Here is a 19,571-nt window from a genome sequence, read left to right on the forward strand (position 1 = left end):
ATTAAAAATTTTAAACCAAAGCATGAGTGTCCAAGAGTTTCAAGAATAATTTGGTGAATTCAAAATACATATCAGACAAATTTATGGATGAATTGAGAGATAATCCAGATTGGGAGGTAAATGCAATGAAGAAGAGGATCCAGAGAAAACTTGGAGTTGAGGTTTCCATTCATTCGTGCTATAGAGTTAAAAGGAAAGCGAAGAAATTTATATTAGGAGATTTGAAGCAGTAATACACTAGGTTGCATGACTATGCAGCCACTATTAGGGCAACAAATCCAGATAGTTGTGTAAAAATAGGGTATGCTACCATACCTAAATATATATATCAAGCATCAATAGCGGATGAAAATGTCACTGGAGAGCAAGGTAAATGTAGTGTCAGAAATTTGGTACATGTGTTTCAATACATGTATATGAGGTTCTCTGCACAAAAGCAAGGATGCTTTGCTGGATTGATGCCAATAGTTAGTTTAAATGGATGTCACTTGAAGACATGTATGGTGGACAACTGTTGTGTGCTGTTGGAAGAGATGGTAATGAGAATTTATTTTCCCTTGTCATTGCCTATGTTGACATAGAATGCAAAAAATCATGGTTATGTTTTTGAAGCTACTGTTTAAAGATTTTGGACATTTATCTGGGACAGGTTGGGTCTTCATTTCAGACCAACAAAAGGTATAAAAAATTTATTTCACTTGTTTTTTAATTCTTTTCTTAAATTAAACTCATTTTAATAATTTATACCACAGAGATTGATAAAGATATTTTAGGAACTTATGCCTGGGGTAGAGCATAGGTATTGTGTCAAATATCTTTACAAGAATTATAAAAAGATTTTTAGAGGATTGGAGTACAAAAAGAAGATGTGGTTTGCAACTAGGGCTGGGATAAGAAGACTTTTGATTATGCTATAACAAAATTAAAGGAATATGATGAAAATCTATATGACTGGTTGATGAGTAAGGATCCAAGATGTGGGTAAGGGCATTTTTCTCCACCAGAATAAAATATGATGCTCTGCAAAATAATATAGTGAGAGTTCAACTCATTGATAAAGACTGTCAGAGACATGCCTATTTTGAGCATGTTTGAGTGAATCAGAAGAAGGCTAATGAAATGCTTCTTGTGAAATACACTGGAATGCTGAACTATATGGGAGATATTTGTCCAAACATACAAGCTTTTTAGAGAAAAAAAGATGAGGCAAGAAATTATTTCTGTACTCCAGCTGGAAAAAAAGGTTGAAGTGAATTTCTATGACACAATATGTTTTGAACTGAATTCACTCACTTGCAGCGTAGGCTATGGGATTTGTCTGGAATCCTTGTAAACATGCAATTGCAGCAATATATGCAAATAGAGAGAAGCCAAAGATTTTATGCATCAATATTATCACAAATCCACATATTTGGCAGTATACAATCATGCGATCCATCCAATGCCAAGTCAGAAGAATGGGAGAAAACAGAATGTACTGACATTTACCCCCTATAATGAGGAAACCAGCAGGCAGACCAAACAAAAGAGATTAGAAGTGCTGATGAAGAAAAAAATCCATTCAGAATATCAAGGACTAGTAAACCATACTTTATGGTAATTGTGGCCAAGAAGACCATAATGTGAGAGGTTGTAAAGCAGCTGTTACTAATGAAACTCCTTGGCAAAGGCATATGAGATAATCAAACAAGCCCAAGATTTTCTTTAACAAATAAATTCTCAGAGTCAGAACACAGTAAAGAGAAAAAGTAATCAAGTTGGTTCAGAGCAAACTCAGATAAAAAGTACATCAATTCTTATCAATAATATATCAAGATACTATTTTCATTTACTCTTATATATATATATATATTATTATTTTTTTTTTTTTTTTTTTTTTTTTTTTTTATTATTATTATGTATGTATATGTATAGAGAGAGACAAAAAAGAAAATGGGAAGAGTAAGGAAGGTAGTTGAACAGCCAAGCACATAGCAAAGCTATCATTCATGGTCTATGCTTCAAGTCAACAACAAAACAAAATCCAACAACCTACCAAAGCTCTTAGCAACCACTCATACTGCAAGTAATCAGACAGCTACACAGCAAAGCAAGGTTTGAGATCATATTTAACTTGATTCAAAAGCTAATACAATTCCATAATAGTAAACTAATTGTAATTTATTTTTTCAGGCTAAAGCAGGATCATTTAAGCCTCCAGGACTAGCAGGAACTAAAGGAAAGCAACCACTTATTGAACCTATCACCATTCCACCTTCAAGCCTACAAATGTTAAGAGGGCAAATAAGCTAGCTAGTTGCATGCCACCAATTGAAAAACTGAAACAAGTAGGAATAAGGACCTCTCCCAAGAAGAAGGTCTGTAACAAGTCCAATTGAAGATTATTATGGATGAGCTGCAAGTTAAGATAGTTGTAGATTTTGAAAAATTTTTTGGTGGAACATAGATTTTGGAAATCTTGTTATGTATTTTAGGCACATGAGTAACAGTTTGAAGCTGTTTGTTAGTTGTAATTAGTATAGATGGATAAATAGTTTGAAGCTAAATTAAACAGGATTTTTTGTTTGCATGCGATTACAAAGATATTTTTGTATGCAATGTGATTGCATAAGTACCTTTTGTTTTGTTTAAGTAATGCAGCAAAATATTGACAAAAAGATTATTATGTAATTAAGTGATATTTGTACAGTTGTTATGTAATTTCAAGTTACTAATAATTTTGAAGCAATATTATAGTGATACTTTCAGTTTACTATCAATGTCATGTAATTCCCAATTCCATTCATAGATTATTTACACATAATATCTCATTACAAATTCAACTCACAAATCAGACCAAGTTTAACAAAATATCATATTTTCATTGCAAATTCAATTAATAAATCAGATCAAATTTACCAAAACATCATATTTTCATTCAGACATTTTCACAAACATCTGGCATGTCAAATACAAGGCATGTCCTACACCTATACCACCAATTATATTTTAACACCAATTACATCACATCTTAACATCATGGCAAACACATTCTGCCATTTGCATTACTTACATTAATTTTTAACAATACAAATAGCACAATCAAAAGTACAGAGAAGCCTATAACTGAAAAAAAAATTTACTTCACATTCTTTACTCTCTTTTGGCAATTTTATTCCAGCTCCATATGTATCTTGATCATTTATTTCTGATAGCATATCAGAGTGCTATCCAAACGATAGACTTGCTCCTTTGCTCGACTAACTTCTATTTCAAACTCAGCCTTTCTCACTTTATAGACCGTGATTTTTTTCTCGAAGCTCTTGATATGCTTCATCAAGTTTGGAATAACCTCTGCTGCATTGGCTTCTCCTTTGGATTGATCCACTCAAAGAAGATACACCTATCATTACTTGAAAATTTTGCACAGTTGCGGTATCTTCTACCCATATTCTCATTTGATCAAGATGTCTGGATTGGAGCTACATTACCACACGAGCATCTTCGATCATTGCTAGAGTTTGGAACGCTGATGCATACAAGTTGATGAATTGAAACTCATCTCTCCACTCTCTTTTTCTTCTTCTATTCTACATGATTTTAATCAAATGGGGCATTAGAAATTCTAGGGTCTAAAAATGATGTATAGTTATTTGAATAAATTAGGTTCTATTTTTTTAAAAAAAATCACATGTGGGACCCATCTTGCCACGTCAGATTGCCACATAAGTATCATTGACATCGTTTGATAATTTTTTCTTAAGTGCTAATGGTGTTAGACCACGGGTCCTTAAGTGAAAAAAAAAAAAAAAATCTCAGGCCCCTTTTAATAAAATGCATAAACCACAGGATATCTAAGTGTACTTTTTTTATATTAAAGGAGAGTCCAGAGCTCTCCTACCATGCCACATGTCGAGTTCTGGACTCTCCAGAATAGGTTTCTTTTTGCAAACAGTGGCAGCATGTATTTTTTTTTCTCTTTTCGGACCCTTCTCGGCCCCTGCCTGTTGGCCTTCCTTTCCAATCTCCCTCAGTTGCTTTTCTTCCCACAGATATTCATGACATCGATCTCCTCTTGCTCTCCTCAATGCTACCTCCCGTCGATCTCCACCGTCGCCTTCCTCCCATTGTCATCAGCATCGACTTTCCTCTCAATCTCCCTCAGGTGCTTTCCTACAGATTTTCGAAAAAGAGAAAAAAATCAAAATAAAATGAAGGGAAAAGAAAAAAAATGATAAATTATGTCAAAAATGTCTTGCTTTTAATTTTTCCTCCTTTCCTATGTTTCCCTTGATTTCTCCTATTTTTCCCCTAATTTTTCTCTACTTTTGGTGTCCAAAGCAGAGGCTTCTGGACTCTCCATCTACAGCTTATAAAAAAAACACACACACACACACATACACACTTTACATGAGAAGTGTCATGCCCCGAATCTGATATCCAAATGGATACATGATGGTTGACACTCTCTAGGACAATCCTAAAGAATATACAAAGCCTAATAAACAAGTCCACAAGATCATCTCATAAAGTTCCAACATATTTTTCAAATCAAACAAATCCATCTTTATTGAACAATGTTTGCTAAATTAAAATGTTATTTGGTATCAAAAAATTAACTAACTACCTAAGGAGTCCATCGCTTGAAACTCTACACCCAACCCGATCGATACTATGCACCCTGCAAGTCTGAAGGAAAAAGAAAAAGATGTGAGTTTACAGTCCAGTAAGAATCTCCTACACTCACACTAGTATGATTATGAAAATATCTGTTAATAATATATATAACTAATAAAAAAATAATAATATTCATATATCATCAATTTGATAGTTGAATAATATCATCACACTAATCATATATCATAATCAACAATTTTATTCCATAGCAATTCAATGAGATTACTTGTCACTGGCCGATTACCACAGTTTTGATCCAAACAACATTATTATTCGAATTAGACTAGACCCACTTACACTTCAGCTCATGGTAGGCCATCAAGTTTCTGTCTATAGCCGTAACCATAACTCAGCCTGCGGCTGACATCATAATATCATATTCACATATGTCAGCTAATTTAGATACCCTTCAATTAGAGATGATTCATCATCCTGATTTGATTTCGACATCGAACTAGTCACAATATGCTCCAGCCTATGGAGGCCAAACATCTTAGCTCACAGCTGATACGCCACATTTCACACATAGCCAACTATCCACATGCTCTCCTTTCCATAGTTTATCTTTATTTTTTGTATTGGACTAATTATAATTATGCTCCATTCCGTGGTTGGCCAAATACAATGCTGTGTCCCAACCTAAGGCTATCTAGCACACACACCATATTTGTTGCATGGTTACACAGTCTAAATACCTCTCATACCTCATCCATATTATTAAAATGATAATTTAATTTTCGACATTAGATTAGTCATAATCATGCTCCAGTCCATGGTAGACAAGCCGCACCCCAGTCCAGACTGACCCAGCATATACACCATGTTTCTTGCATAACTAGCTAACTTAGATACCGTCCATCCCATCAATTATGTTAGATCATATTTTTCTTACTCAGTAATTATCAAGCACCAATTAATCATAATTCAGACAACATTAATTAAATAACATGTAATACACATACCAATAGATATAAAATATATATCAATCATACAATTTAGTTCTCATAAATATGTAGGTGCTCGTATTGAAGAACCCTTACTTCTGTCGATGATGGACTCAACACAGTAATCAATGAACCTCTCAATCTACGGAATCAAAAGCAAGGTGTTTGCTCAACACCTTGTACAGGCAATGCACTTCTATATGATATGGTCAAATAAGAAATCATAAATAATTAGGATAGTAGAAAATTATATAAACATTCTATAATGACAAATTTAAGACCCCTCTCAAGATTATTCGATCAATCCAAGTGTCTCTGGACATCTGGATTCCCATCTGGTCCGTAGATTTTTAGAGAGAGAAATTCATAAAGAGAAAGAAAATTCTAAAGAGATCAAATAGAAAAATTTAGAGAGAGAGAGTAGAGAGAAGGAAGAGAAAGCAAACAATCTTTTTTCTTTTTCTTTTCTTTCCTCTTCCCTTTTTTTCCTTTTCTTTCCCCTCGTTTTCTTCTTCTCATTTTGAAAAAATAAAGGTGATGGCTTTGGCCAACCACCCAGCCCCAGCATGACCCTCGATGGTGGCGACTCTCTACCTAACATTAATAGACCCTGATGACACTAACCTCGACCCTCCGAGCACCGCCTAAATCCAGCAACGTTGGCCAGTTTGAAGGAAGAAGGGAAGGAAAATAAAAAAGGGGATGGCCCTATTCACAATGAAATCGGTGACTTATCGGACCAAATCCAATAGTTGCAAGGTTATAAAAAGATGGAGGAGAAGGGAGAGAACCTCACCTGGGTTCGATGACGTCCACGGTGAGAGATCCGATAATCTTTTCGATGAAATCCCACAAAGAGACTCAACAAAAGAACCCTTTAAGACCTTGATTTCACCAATGATTTGATGAAAAGATTGGACGATGTCTAGAGGAAGGGGTTTGAGGGATTTATAGATGAGAGATCTAGGATCTTTGTTAGAGTTTGGATAAGCCTAAGATCCTTCTCTCGATCGGATTCGAAGAGAAGAAGAGGACTCCTTCGGGAGTTCCTCTTCTTTCCGCCTCATGTGCTCCATGCGTGAGGTGTTCATTTATTTTTTATTTTTTTTGTCCTGGGCAGGTTATTACAAAGTGAACTCCTTAAATTGAAGATTTTGTTATCAAAGAAGAATCCTTTTGATAGAAAATCTCAGAACCCTATAAAATATCATGCTTACCTCAAGGGACTAACTCATACCGTCAGTTCTCGCACAAAATCCGAAAAAAAAACCCAAGAAAACCCTTCGATCTTTCTCAAGTGCTCTTTTCCCTACAGATATCTTGAAAAAAAAGAAAACGAAATGAAAAGAAAAAGAAATGATCAAACTATGTGCGAAAAGGTCATGCTTTAATTTTTTCAATCTTTCCTTTGTTTCCGTTGATCCTTCCTACGTTTTCTCCTCTATTTTTTCATTTTGAGTCTCAATCGAGTGGGACCGTGGGAGGCTTGGAGGCCAAAAAGGGAAGTTTAGATAGTGGCGAGTTTTTGTGTTGATAGTTATATATAAGAGTTCAAAGGATATAAATATATTACAAATTAATTTTCAAATAGATATAATTTTATTGATTAAGGTAGTGGTTAGGCCATCTAAATCTGGCCCAAATCTTTTCATCTCCAATTATATATATAAATTGGGATTGGGTTTTGGGCATCCGAACTTAAATACTAAATCCATCTCAAATTCAAATGGATTTTAGTTTTAAATTTGAAATCCGTCCTAAACTCTATAACTATTAAGATTCGAAATAGATCATATATCCAAAAAAATCCATCTGACTATCATTCCTAAAGCCATTAGAGCATTGTTACGAATGAAAAAATAAAAATAAAAAAAATAAAGTTGATTGTACTAATTGGATGGCACTAATTCGTGAGTAAAAGATTTTTTTTTAGATTTTAAAGATTAATTTTATGATGGAGAAATATTTAGATTTCTTATATATGATCCAAAAAACATTCAGAAATCAATATAAATAAATTTTATGATCCTATATTGAAATGTATAGAAATATTTCAATTTATTATGTAGTTCGAAAAACATTCATAGATCGACATAAACAAAATTGATAGTTTTGATTCTATGATATTCAATATATATACGTATTTAGTTTAAAAAATTGATATCTAGAAATAAAAATTAAAAATTATAGATTATATTTATTGATTGATTTTAAGTTTTAATATTTAATAATAAATAATCTATTTTGATTTTGGGATATGTTAAGCTATATTGGTTTTGTGTTATATAAGAGATTGGGCTCAAAAAATTAATAGCCAAAGTTGGATTAAAATATAAAATTTATTTATTTTTTTGAATTGGGTTTGCATATATTGTTGGTTCAATTAGGATTGATTTAGGGTTGGATTAGTAATATTTTAGATATGAAATAATATTTATTATATCCAATAACTTGCATATATAAAAAAATAAAATATTTAATTATTTTTATTATTTTTTGGAGAGTAAATTCACTTGCAAGATCAATTTAAAATTAATTGGCATCTCCTATGGTTGGTGGAATAAAGTATGTTACAATTACAGAGTTGTAGTAAAAATTTATGATAATATATTTTTAATATAATCAATATAGTAAAAATCATTGACCTCCTATACCATTGTAAAGTTATAATATATTTTTTAATACTAAATTTTATTTACTAAAAATAGATATATTTTTATTAAAATATAATTTTAATGTATCTATTATCTTTTTTTTTATACAAGTAGGTGATCACACAACTCTGATGCAAGTACAGCCCAAGGAGTCAGAAAAGAGTACATCCCTCAAGCTTCGAGGACAAACATCACCAGGATGCCAACTCTAATCATCGGGATGGTCAGCAACAAGAAAGCCATCCAGTCCACTGTACTGTTAGTCTCCCGGAATACATACTGAGTGGATGCATCAATGCACTGACGAAGTATCTATTGTCTTAAGTATAAATCAAATAGTACTATTGAAGATGAAATTGGTATAGTAATCTTTATAATTTTTAGAAAATTAGCTTAGCAACGTATTAATGTTCTAGCACTTAATCTTACAATAGACATAAAATGTGACAGCTTTAAAATACCAGTTGTTATCAAAAACATCTTCAATTGCATTTACATATTTTAGATTATATTTAGTTCATAAAGTTTCAATGATAGCATGTATAATTTGAAGGTCACTGATATATTTTTAGAAAATAAATCTTGGCTTGATAATTTATCAAAAAATTTGACTCCGAATTTTTTCATCTAATGTTCTACAAGAATTTGTTATTTCAACTCTTGAAAAAGAATTCATATTGAATATTTCAATAAACACCTTCTTAAAAATCACCTAACATAATCCAATAATATATCTTAGTTATTAGTCTTTTCTCTTTTCTTTTTTATTCTGCTGAAGTAATTTAGTTTTAAATATTATAGTTTATTTCTTTAATCATTTTGATTCATATTTGTATGGAATCTTCTCAATTCAATAATATTTTAATAATTTTTTTATATTCATATTTTTAGTTTAAATAAAAAGATAATGAAAGATAAAGATTAGCATGAATATAAGTTTATTAAATAATAAAAATATTATATATTATATTATATAAAAAATTTATATATTATAAAATATTTTAAACCTTATCTTTGATTTCAATGAGTCTGCCATGAACGCGGGTTACATACTAGTATACATATCAGAAATCATACAGGATATGTACTATTTGCTGGAGCAAGGAGAATTATTGTATGTTCGGTCCTGAAGTAGAACTTCGAGCAGTCTGGGAAGGATTACAATAGATCTCTGTATTTAAATTTCACAAGAATTTGGCTAAAAGGAGATTCAGCAATGATCACCCATTGGATCACAAAGCAGATCAAAAAAGTTTCAGCTTCTATGGCTAATATTTATCTCTTCTATCAGATATTGTTCAAATCACTGCATCCTTAGAATCTTTTTTGGTGACCCATGCTTTTAGAGAGGCAAATTAGCTAGCAGACTTTTGGCAAGTTTTCAAAAAATTCAGACTTTCATTCTTTATCATCCATGCCTCTTCATGTGAAGATGTAGGTGCTAGCGGATTCATCAATAGATGGTTTTCTTAGACTAACAATTTTTTTTCTTTCATCTATTGCTTTTCTTCATTTTGTTCTTATTAGTTCATTTCATGATCTCGATCTTCTAGACCCCCATATGTACCCAAAAAAAAAGGAAGGTTGAGGTACCTAAAATCTTCGAAAAGAAGGTGACGGTAGAGATGGATAGGAGGTGGGATTTGATCCATGTTAAATGTGGAAGGGGACGAAGAGGAAGCACTGAATTCTAAAGTGAACTAATGGTATTCAATTTGGGGAGACCTGAGGGGCAGCCAAGAGGCCAGGATGGTGGTAGAGGAACTGCTGCTGCTAAAGGAGAGCTTGCTGCATCAAGGCCTACTGCTGCTTAAGCATGGGCTGCTACATTTTTCCTCACCTTAGATTCTTATCGGAGATGGCGACCACTCAAATTCAATCGAATCAAAGGGGCGAGGGTCACGGTCTACAAAGAAATTAAAAAAAAAAAAATAGAAAGAAAGAAAAACCCTCAAAATTAAGGGGGCCGGACAAGGGGAAGAATGGCAGAGAAAAGGGGGAAGGGACTGAGGGCTCGCAAAGGAAATGGAACGGTCAGAAAGGCGAGTATTTAAAGATAGAATAGGGAGGTGGGGTAGAGATGGGGAGAGCTATGATCGAGAATCTAGCGGTGGTTCTTTTTTCCAAATATCTCGCAATTTTGAGATATGTTAGAAAGGTCCGAATTGGACTGCTTTGCTGATGGACCGATCGGAGTAAAACCGTGGGTCAAATGGGCTCGGGAGTTCATATATGAAAAAAATATCTTAGGAGTTCGTAAGATAAAAAATAGAAAAAAAAATATTTCATGGTTCTGCAATTTATTGGATTTGTACCGAGTTTTTTTATCAGGACCATATATATATACATATTTATGTATTATATGGATTATCAGATCCGAGTCCCAAAAAATCTAAGAGATCGCTACTGTATCCAGATTCCTATTCAGATGTGGTCAGACAAAATAATTTATATTCGAATCTGATCTGAATTGGATACTGACACAGATTTGATCGAATTATATCCGACCCGTGAGTCTTCATTCTCAACTCGATCATGGAATCGCGAACACTTAGGATTAGGGTTTCATAGAATGTCTCCTCCTGATCTCCACCTAGAGTTCTGATCTCCAGTGTCCTTTAATTTCTAGCTCATTAGGGTCCAAACCGATAATGGACCGGACCAACATGGTGGCCTGGATAGGATAGAAAAAATCCAAGCTAAACTAGTGACTGGTCAACCCACTGGTCCCTCGGCAAACCGGGTATATGAGATGCAACCCGCAGGCCACAACCCATCTCCATGGGTGAGCCCACCGGATGCGTGGGAGGGAAGGACGGGTGAGCGTGGTTCGCCAAATTTTGTTCCAACTTTATGTTTTTTAAATTGATGAATTGGATTTTTAGTTTTTGAGGCGATTTGTTCCTACCTCCTTTCATGATTTCGCATGGAGAAAGAACTAGACAAAAGTAAATATATCCATCAGAAATCACCAGATGCATTGCACATGAAAAATAAGACTTCTTAACGGGGAAGGTTCAATGCAAAAAAAAATAAAAAAAAAACATGCATCACATGGGTTAATATGCTACTTTATTCTAGAGTTGTTAGCTCCTGAAATTTATACCACGCATCTTAAGAAGTCTCATAATTTAGATGGTTCAGATCGTTCTAGCCACAAACACAACCATCTAAACAATCCAAGATAACACCGATTCGATCACTACACAACGGAAAGAAAATCTCCTTCAATATAATAATTCTAATTTTATCGATAACCTATTCTTGTAATAAATTTTAAGCTAAAATGTGCTTCACATGATAAGATTAATGAGATCTTAAGAACACTTCGAAACTATATAACATACACTTCGAAACTATATAACATACAGAATAATTTTTATAAATATATTCTTATTTTTAGCGAATACACTCACGCTGCACCACCGATATTATATACTCAAGTCGGGTGCACCTATCAAATAAAAAATCAAATAAAAAAATATGTAGGTATTAATTTTAATGCTGATGATAAAATTTATCAAGTATTTCTTCATTGATACATAAAAAAATAATTAATAATTTAAATTTTGTTACGGTACTTTAAAAAAATTTATTTTTTTTATTATTTATTTATTTTTAATTATCAGATTAAAATAAAATTTATTATTATTCAAAAAATAATATACTACTTTAATTATTATTATTCATTGATACATTCAGATTTTAACCAGTTGAAATATAAATATGCATGACTGATGTAGTAAATATTTCAAGATATGAGATGGAGATCAGATTTACAACAGCATGGAGAAATCGCGAGCTGGCAAGGATGGGGTTCGAGGGCGGCACAGAAACCGCAGGTGGGCACGCACGATGGAGGGTGACATTGGGGGGCGGGGTTGTGGTGGTGCAGAGAAGCCACAGGAAAATGGGAGGTGTTGGAGAGTAGCACAGGAGGCGGGGGCGAGCACACGTAGGGGAGAGAGGCACAGGGGTTGGGGGTTGGTTTGCGGTGGTGCGGAGAAGCTGCGGCCGATTGGATTGGGGTTGTGGGATGGCACAAAAATTGAGGGCAGGTCTAGAGGGGGAGATGGGGGTGAGGTGTAGGAGAGTAGCGCAGAAGGCGAGGATAGAAACATGCGATGGAGGACAAGGTGAAGAAGGTTGTAGGAGAGATGAGGGTGGAGTAGCCATGGATGAAGAGTCTGACCGGAGAGGAGGTGTGGAAGGTGGATGCGAAAAAAAAATATTTTTAAAAAATAATAAAATATATAAAAATAATAATATATAATATTTTTAATATTTTATATAATAAAATATTATTAAAAAAAAGCACGCGGTGGAGCGCAACTGCACAAATATCCCACGGTCGGCTCTTCGTCATTTTACTGTAGCTTGGTCACGAAGATGATGTCGATGCGTGTGTTGTCGTGCGATGCAGGGTAGGACAAACCGTTTGTAGTAAAAACCCTAGGATACCCAGTGGGAGCCCCCCTGCGCATCTCTCGCCGTCCCTCCTATTGGTCTCCTCTCCCTATAAACGGGAGGCGCCGAGATAGCTACTAGAGATTAAAGGGTGGAGTTAGAGAGGGGGAGGGAGCCTTCGTCTGTCCCACTTCCGAAGGGTAGGCCATCGCGGTCCCCTCTCTTCCTCTCTCGGTCTGTTTAGTTTTCTTTTCCTTAAGATTTCTGTTACTAGATCTCTCGATCTTTGGTCGTTCTATTCGGTTGAATCGTCTGTAATCTTTGTCCAGATCTGTTATTAAGATTTCTTGTTGAACCAGTTTCATATTCGAAGCAGGTTTCATTGATCTGAATATCTTGTTGTGATTTAGATTTTTGATCCTTTTTTTAAGTCCTAGATCTGGAGCGACTTTTGCTTTCTAGCTGTCTGTAGGATCGCGATGTATTTAATTCATTTTTCCTGAATGTTTTAATTTTCGATCTTGTTTTCTCATTTATTTAACAAGCTAGGGAACATTATTTTCTTTGTGTTTAGTTTATATATATAATGGATCCCCGGTTATTAGATAAGATACCGGGGGTCTTGATCTGTTAGTTCTTCTCCCTTTCAAATCTTCTCAATGTTCATGATGATTGTCATCATGCTTTTTGGTCAAGATATAGATGATATTTGTATCGAACAAATTTCTGTCAAAAAATCCTGTGTACATATACCGGTCTTTCCATTGTTTTCCTTGATCCAGGGAAGGAATTTTGTTGCTTAAATTCTTTTGTCATTTGTTTTCTGATCTAAGCTGCTCTTGACCTTATGTTATTTTTCGGGTACATTTTCTGTGCGGTTTTTTAAGTAGTTTGTGGACTCAAGCCATGATATCCGGTTATACTTTGAGAATTTTTCGTTGATATTTGGTCAGTTTTTTCCTGATATCGAAAGTTAAAAGGAGGGAAGAAACACAATGGAAGAAATTTAGGGCCTCGCTGGCTTGATTTAGGATTTTAGGTTTTGAATTGGGATATTGGATTTCAGATGGTGATTGTTTTTTCCCCAGAATATTGACCGAGTTATTATTGTGAACTGCATGTAGTTGTGTTGTGCGAATATTTTCAAGTGTTTACCTCCATGCGTGTGGGTCAAATTCAGTCAAAGTGAAATGCGCCTTCTTCTTTGACCTTCCTACGAGCATTTCATTATCATTTTTTGCATCGTTGTTGGCATAACTAAGGATCATATGTGGGATTTTAGTGTATATATTTTATAACCCAACATTGTCTATTTTTTGATCTTCTTAAGGGATGTGGTCTGCTTTGATGAGGAACCCAACCATACAAATAATCTTCACATTTGCCTGCCAGAAATTTCCAGGCTAGGAATTTTGCTTTAGTTTATAGGAAAAGAGTTGGGGAAATTTCTATTATTATGTTGCTGTGGTACGCTTTGTTAATGCTTCTGTTGATGTTTGGGTTGTATTACTTAAGTTTAAGCCATTCGTGTTCTGTTTCATGCTTGCCTAATCATTATGTGTATAGGTATGATCTGTATTAGCCTTATCTCCTGATCGTTTTTGAAATCCATCACAGGTCTTAGTTTGATGTATCTGCTGATCATTGTGTGAGTTTATGTCAAAAGATGATTCAATCTGTTTGCCTGGAGAACAGGGGAGGACAAACACAAGTGGATATGAGTATAGGACAGTTTAAAAGGAGGCAATCCTCTTCATTTATGGATAAATAAAAATGGACTGTAACGAATGTCACCTTTTGTTGGTAACTACATATGTGGAGACCAAACAAGTGGGATTGCTGAACATTCTTGAATTGCATTGATAGGATTATTACATATTTGTTTACTGTGGAATCTCGGTGATATTTGCTTGGTGTTTGTTCATAATATAGTGTACTTAATGGCACAACATTAGGTGCTTTAACTGATGATTTAATATTATGAACAAGTAACAATCCATGTGAAAAGGAGGCTCTAAAACATATGCTTGTTTAGCATAATCCTCAGCCTTTTTTTAAAAATCATGGACATGTATTCTGCAAATTGTTGTTTTTGTTTCATAAAATTCTGAAATTTACTTTTTCCATTTCTAATAATATTGAAGAGGGAATACTTAGCATTGTAAATTGCTAAGCTAAATGCCTTTAGTTTTCTTTGAGCAATATTTATTTATTGTTTATCATCTTCTACAAAACTTGTATCTTCTAAATTAACAATATATGACCTGTGTTAAAATTTTCTACTTATCTGAATGCTGTACATTGCTTCTAGGTTTATCTTTACTACAAGCCATGGCTGATCAAATTAACCACCCAACTGTAATCCAAAAGGTTACCGGCCAATTTCATCTCAGTTCCAGCTTTGCACAAGATATGCAGGTCCGCAGTTACAACTTCAGTAGGCCATCTTTATATGGGAGGCACTTTACTTCTGCAAGCTTTGTCAACAATGGCCTGCAAACTCCATTTATGCCTGCATGCAAAGCTACCTGTGATCTCTCCATGGTGCCATCTGTGTCACCTGTCTTTGCCCATGCGCCTTCAGAAAAAGGTCTTACCAGCTTTGCAATTGATTTCCTTATGGGTGGAGTCTCAGCTGCAGTTTCCAAAACTGCTGCTGCACCTATTGAGCGTGTGAAACTTCTTATCCAGAACCAGGATGAGATGATCAAGGCAGGTCGTCTTTCTGAGCCCTACAAGGGTATCATGGACTGTTTCCGCCGAACTATTAAGGATGAAGGGGTTGTGTCTTTGTGGAGAGGGAATGCCGCAAATGTGATCCGTTACTTCCCTACTCAGGTGAGTTTTGTTACATACCTCTAATCATTTCATACTAGGTTAAGGTTTATCGTTGCAACCTTAACCAATTTATTTAATTTTGCAAGATAGTCAATAAGTTGTTGGAATTGATTGCCTCAGTTTGCTTATGATGTTCTTAAATTTCAGCTCTTGCATTTAGTTTCCTTTTTACTTGCTACTCAGAACTAGGGTGTCGAATGGCCTGGTTGGATCCTCAACGAGGGTGTTCCATCTGAACTTTAAAGTCCCCCCTAGTTGCTAGATAAATTTTATCTTCATGGCATAATCCTTGAAAGATTTTAGTAGAACCTGCACCATTTTTTTGATCCTTCTGTAGGTAATTAGCTGAGCTTTTGAGAAACCAGATGCCTTCCCTAAATTTTTTTGGTTTACATCAATGAATGCTAATTTTTGAGTTTTGACTTATGCGTTTCATGTCTTTTCTAAGTAGAAAGAATTAAAGCATATGATATAAGGTGTTTGCAGTTAGGAGAGGAAGAAAAGAATAATTTGGTTGCTTGCACTTATAACACTTTTTTTTGGCTGGTCAGACTGTGCCCTACATGTTAGGCCTAGGTAGGCTTTTTTTTTTTTGCCCATCAATTTCGGTATAACTGATTTTAAAATATATGCTGATGTGCATTTTTTGCCTGTCCTTCGTGGACTGCTTATATATTCCCTTTTCCCGTTGTTTGGTGAATTTGGTGAGGACACAATATGGCTGTACAACATCAAGCCAAAATATCTCCTTGGCTTTCGCATTCATAGCTTTTCCTTGCGGTAGTATTTTAGCATCTTGCTGTGTTTTTTCAGCTTCTGCTGTCATCTGCGGGATTGTGTTTCATTATCTATGTGCTTGTACTAGAGCATGATCCTCACTCACAGCAGATGTATCTAGAATGTCTGTTGTCTTATTTACTGGAAATTAAAGCATGTGACCTACTTCTTTGATTTGAATTGAGAACACTGACTTTATATGTACTGAATGTTTAAATGGTTCTTTGGTTTAGATATGCTAATTTCCTTCCCTATTATCACTTGCAGGCCCTAAACTTTGCTTTCAAGGATTACTTCAAGAGGATGTTTAATTTTAAGAAAGATAAAGATGGATACTGGAAATGGTTTGCTGGCAACCTTGCTTCTGGTGGTGCAGCTGGTGCTTCTTCTCTACTATTTGTCTATTCACTGGACTATGCCCGTACCCGTTTGGCAAATGATGCAAAAGCAGCAAAAAAAGGTGGTGAAAGACAATTCAATGGCCTCATTGATGTCTACCGGAAGACATTGAAGTCTGATGGCATAGCTGGCCTCTACCGTGGATTCAATATCTCATGTGTTGGAATTATAGTTTATCGGGGTCTGTACTTTGGAATGTATGACTCTTTGAAGCCAGTTGTTCTTACTGGAAAGTTGCAGGTATGACATTTTATGACATTTTACAAGATGAATCAACATTTAGAACTTGAATGTAAGGTTTGAAATCTCGTGGGATAGAGCTGTCCCGATTTTCCCATGGAATGGGATGCGCCATCGTCCCATCCCATCCCAAATGCATTTAGAACTTGAATGCAAGATTTTAAATCCTGTGGATAGGGCTGTTTTGATTTTTCTATAGAACGGGACGTGCCACCATCCCATCCCATCCCAACACTTGAGACGAGATGTCCCAAGACGTCTCAATCGGAATGCTGGGATGCCAGCGGGACAATCCCGTCCCAACACATGGGAAGGTATCCCAACCTAGTATCCCGCAGGACGTCCCATTGGGATTTGAATCCTTGCTTGAATGATAATACATCCTATGAACATCAGCAAGTGGTCGATATTTAACTGTTGGCTACTTCTTTCATGCTCAAATTGCGAGTGTAATATTTTTTTTTGCTACATGCCTGAGGATCTGAATATGCTTACACCTTATCAGAGCTCTTCTTAATATTCTGTATGCATGAGTTGCCATCTTGTTGGGTTACTCGACAGTTTTGAAGTTTCAACATAGATTTCTTGTGCGATATGTCTGGGTGTTTTCAATCTTATTCACCTGTTGATAGAATTGCATGGTGGCTCTTCAGCTTGTTTTATTTTGGATGATTACAGGATAGTTTCTTTGCTAGCTTTGCCCTGGGTTGGGTGATCACAAATGGTGCTGGACTTGCTTCCTACCCCATTGACACTGTCCGCAGAAGAATGATGATGACCTCAGGAGAAGCAGTGAAGTACAAGAGCTCCCTGGATGCATTCTCTCAGATTCTGAAGAATGAGGGGCCAAAATCCCTTTTCAAGGGTGCGGGTGCCAACATTCTCCGTGCAGTTGCCGGGGCTGGTGTGCTTGCTGGCTATGACAAGCTGCAGCTGATCGTCTTTGGGAAGAAGTATGGTTCTGGTGGTGCTTAAGTTGGTGATACCTTTTCTTTAGATGGCGATGACAACAAAACTAATGTTTCTATTTGAGAGTTTGTATGCCTTCCCTCCGGTGATGTTTTGTCAACCATTTTAATAATTTTTTTTCGCATTGGGAGATTATCCCCCAATTTTTGGAGTGATGTTCTCCCAAACCTTAATCATCATTGTTATAGTGGTGGGTTTGCCCATTGAACAAGGAACATCAGAAGTTTTAAATTTTGTATTCTTATGGTGGTATCTCAAATTTAAAATGACATCAATGCAGATGCCAGTAATTTGTTGCTGCTATTCCCTTTGTTGCAGCGCTTAAAATTTACTATCGAATATGCATTGTTCTCGCTGCATTTGAACAGCAAGAATTTATCAATTATTTTTCCTGTTCTGTCGATTTGGAACCAAGAATTTCTGAATTGTTTGTTCAACAATAGATATCAGTTGAATGATTGTAAGCATGATGCAGCATTCAACTTTGTGAGAGCTAATTGTTATCTTTATTGTGGAAATCCCACTCCTAGATGTGAACAAGGTATTCCATGGTCAATTTCATATCTTCTACTTCTGTTAACAAAGACATTAACAATGGATGCAGTTTTCAATCTCATTTTGAATTAACTTCTCCAAAGCAAGCTCTGATAGTTGGATATGTATCATATATTGATATATCCATATTTTTATTTATATTTTTTTAATGGATACTTGTCGAATATTAAGTGTATCTACATTTATTTGGAAGAGAAATGGAGATAAGTTGGATATTAATTACATCCATATTTTCTCTATCTAAATACACTTATAATCTGATATTATTCTGATATAAATCACATCGGGGGGAACTTGATCATGAAAATTAAATAAATGAAATCTACTATCAAAATTGTGAGCCATGCACCATAATCAGATAATGATACAAGATGTAATTAGTAAACTTACATATATTAAAAATATTCGAAAAATAAAAATTATTTAAAAAATATATAATATAAAATATTAAAAGTTTTATTCATACCATACACGATGTATTTTGCATCTGTATATATACAGGTAGCCAGTGTTACATGTTTCTTCAACAACTTCAATATAGTTACGAGTACTAGTTCTTCATTATTGCAATAACATTTCTTTCTTGTCTTGCAAGACCAAGTGTACATATCATCACAAATTGAGATTTGAAACTCCAGGGATGTTCTTCTTTGTCCAGTACCATTGTGAACCATCATTCGCCACCATCTTTACCATTCCCGAGAGGACGTCAACTGTTACAATAAATGAGAAAGAAGACGAAAGATTTTTGTCTCCAGATCGGTGCAGAAGTTTTCGCGTGCAACTTCTCCCAGTAGTTCAATCTGTTCGTTTAATATACTAAAAGCATTGTTCTTTTCTTGGATCCACGCCTTTTATGTTTGACATTCAGCAGATGCATTTTCTTGGATCTTCTTGCAGTCGATAAATGCTAGAGAGTTGTATTTTTGTTGGCTTGTTGAGTATTTTACATGTCTAAGCTTGTGATAATACTTCCATCTTTTTTTCGATCAGCACCAAAAGAAATACTATTGGCAGAGGATATGGCACGACCATCCATTGGTGGGCTGCAAAAAACCAGAAATATTGACCTGATGCCAATTTGATCTTAGAGATTTTTTTCAGTGAACTCATTGAGAACCATAGAGGCGAT

At 35.1% G+C, this 19,571-nt stretch overlaps 1 protein-coding gene across 2 annotated transcripts; it reads left to right on the plus strand.

Moving 5' to 3' along the window:
* Nucleotides 1-12,643: 12,643 nt before the first annotated feature.
* LOC105039485 (ADP,ATP carrier protein 1, mitochondrial) lies at nt 12,644-18,187 on the plus strand. Of its 2 annotated transcripts, none has more exons than XM_010915648.3 (4): nt 12,644-12,861; nt 14,973-15,499; nt 16,544-16,915; nt 17,594-18,187. In XM_010915648.3, the coding sequence occupies exons 2-4, from the start codon at nt 14,993-14,995 to the stop codon at nt 17,888-17,890; spliced, it is 1,176 nt and encodes a 391-aa protein (XP_010913950.1). In that variant the 5' UTR covers nt 12,644-12,861; nt 14,973-14,992; the 3' UTR covers nt 17,891-18,187. The 2 variants fall into 2 exon arrangements, with proteins under 2 accessions (XP_010913950.1, XP_010913951.1); XM_010915649.4 differs by having other exon boundaries at nt 12,646-12,895.
* The last annotated feature ends 1,384 nt before the right edge of the window (nt 18,188-19,571 follow it).

This window comes from Elaeis guineensis, chromosome 1 (genome assembly GCF_000442705.2).
Source record: "Elaeis guineensis isolate ETL-2024a chromosome 1, EG11, whole genome shotgun sequence".
In the NCBI taxonomy this organism is placed as follows: Eukaryota; Viridiplantae; Streptophyta; class Magnoliopsida; order Arecales; family Arecaceae; genus Elaeis; species Elaeis guineensis.

Excerpts from the sequence above, each read along its gene's own strand:
- LOC105039485 (XM_010915648.3), top strand. The coding sequence starts at position 14,993 with ATGGCTGATCAAATTAACCACCCAACTGTAATCCAAAAGGTTACCGGC. Across the intron at positions 15,500-16,543 it reads TCCGTTACTTCCCTACTCAG|GCCCTAAACTTTGCTTTCAA; the intron begins GTGAGTTTTGTT and ends TATCACTTGCAG. Across the intron at positions 16,916-17,593 it reads TTCTTACTGGAAAGTTGCAG|GATAGTTTCTTTGCTAGCTT; the intron begins GTATGACATTTT and ends GGATGATTACAG.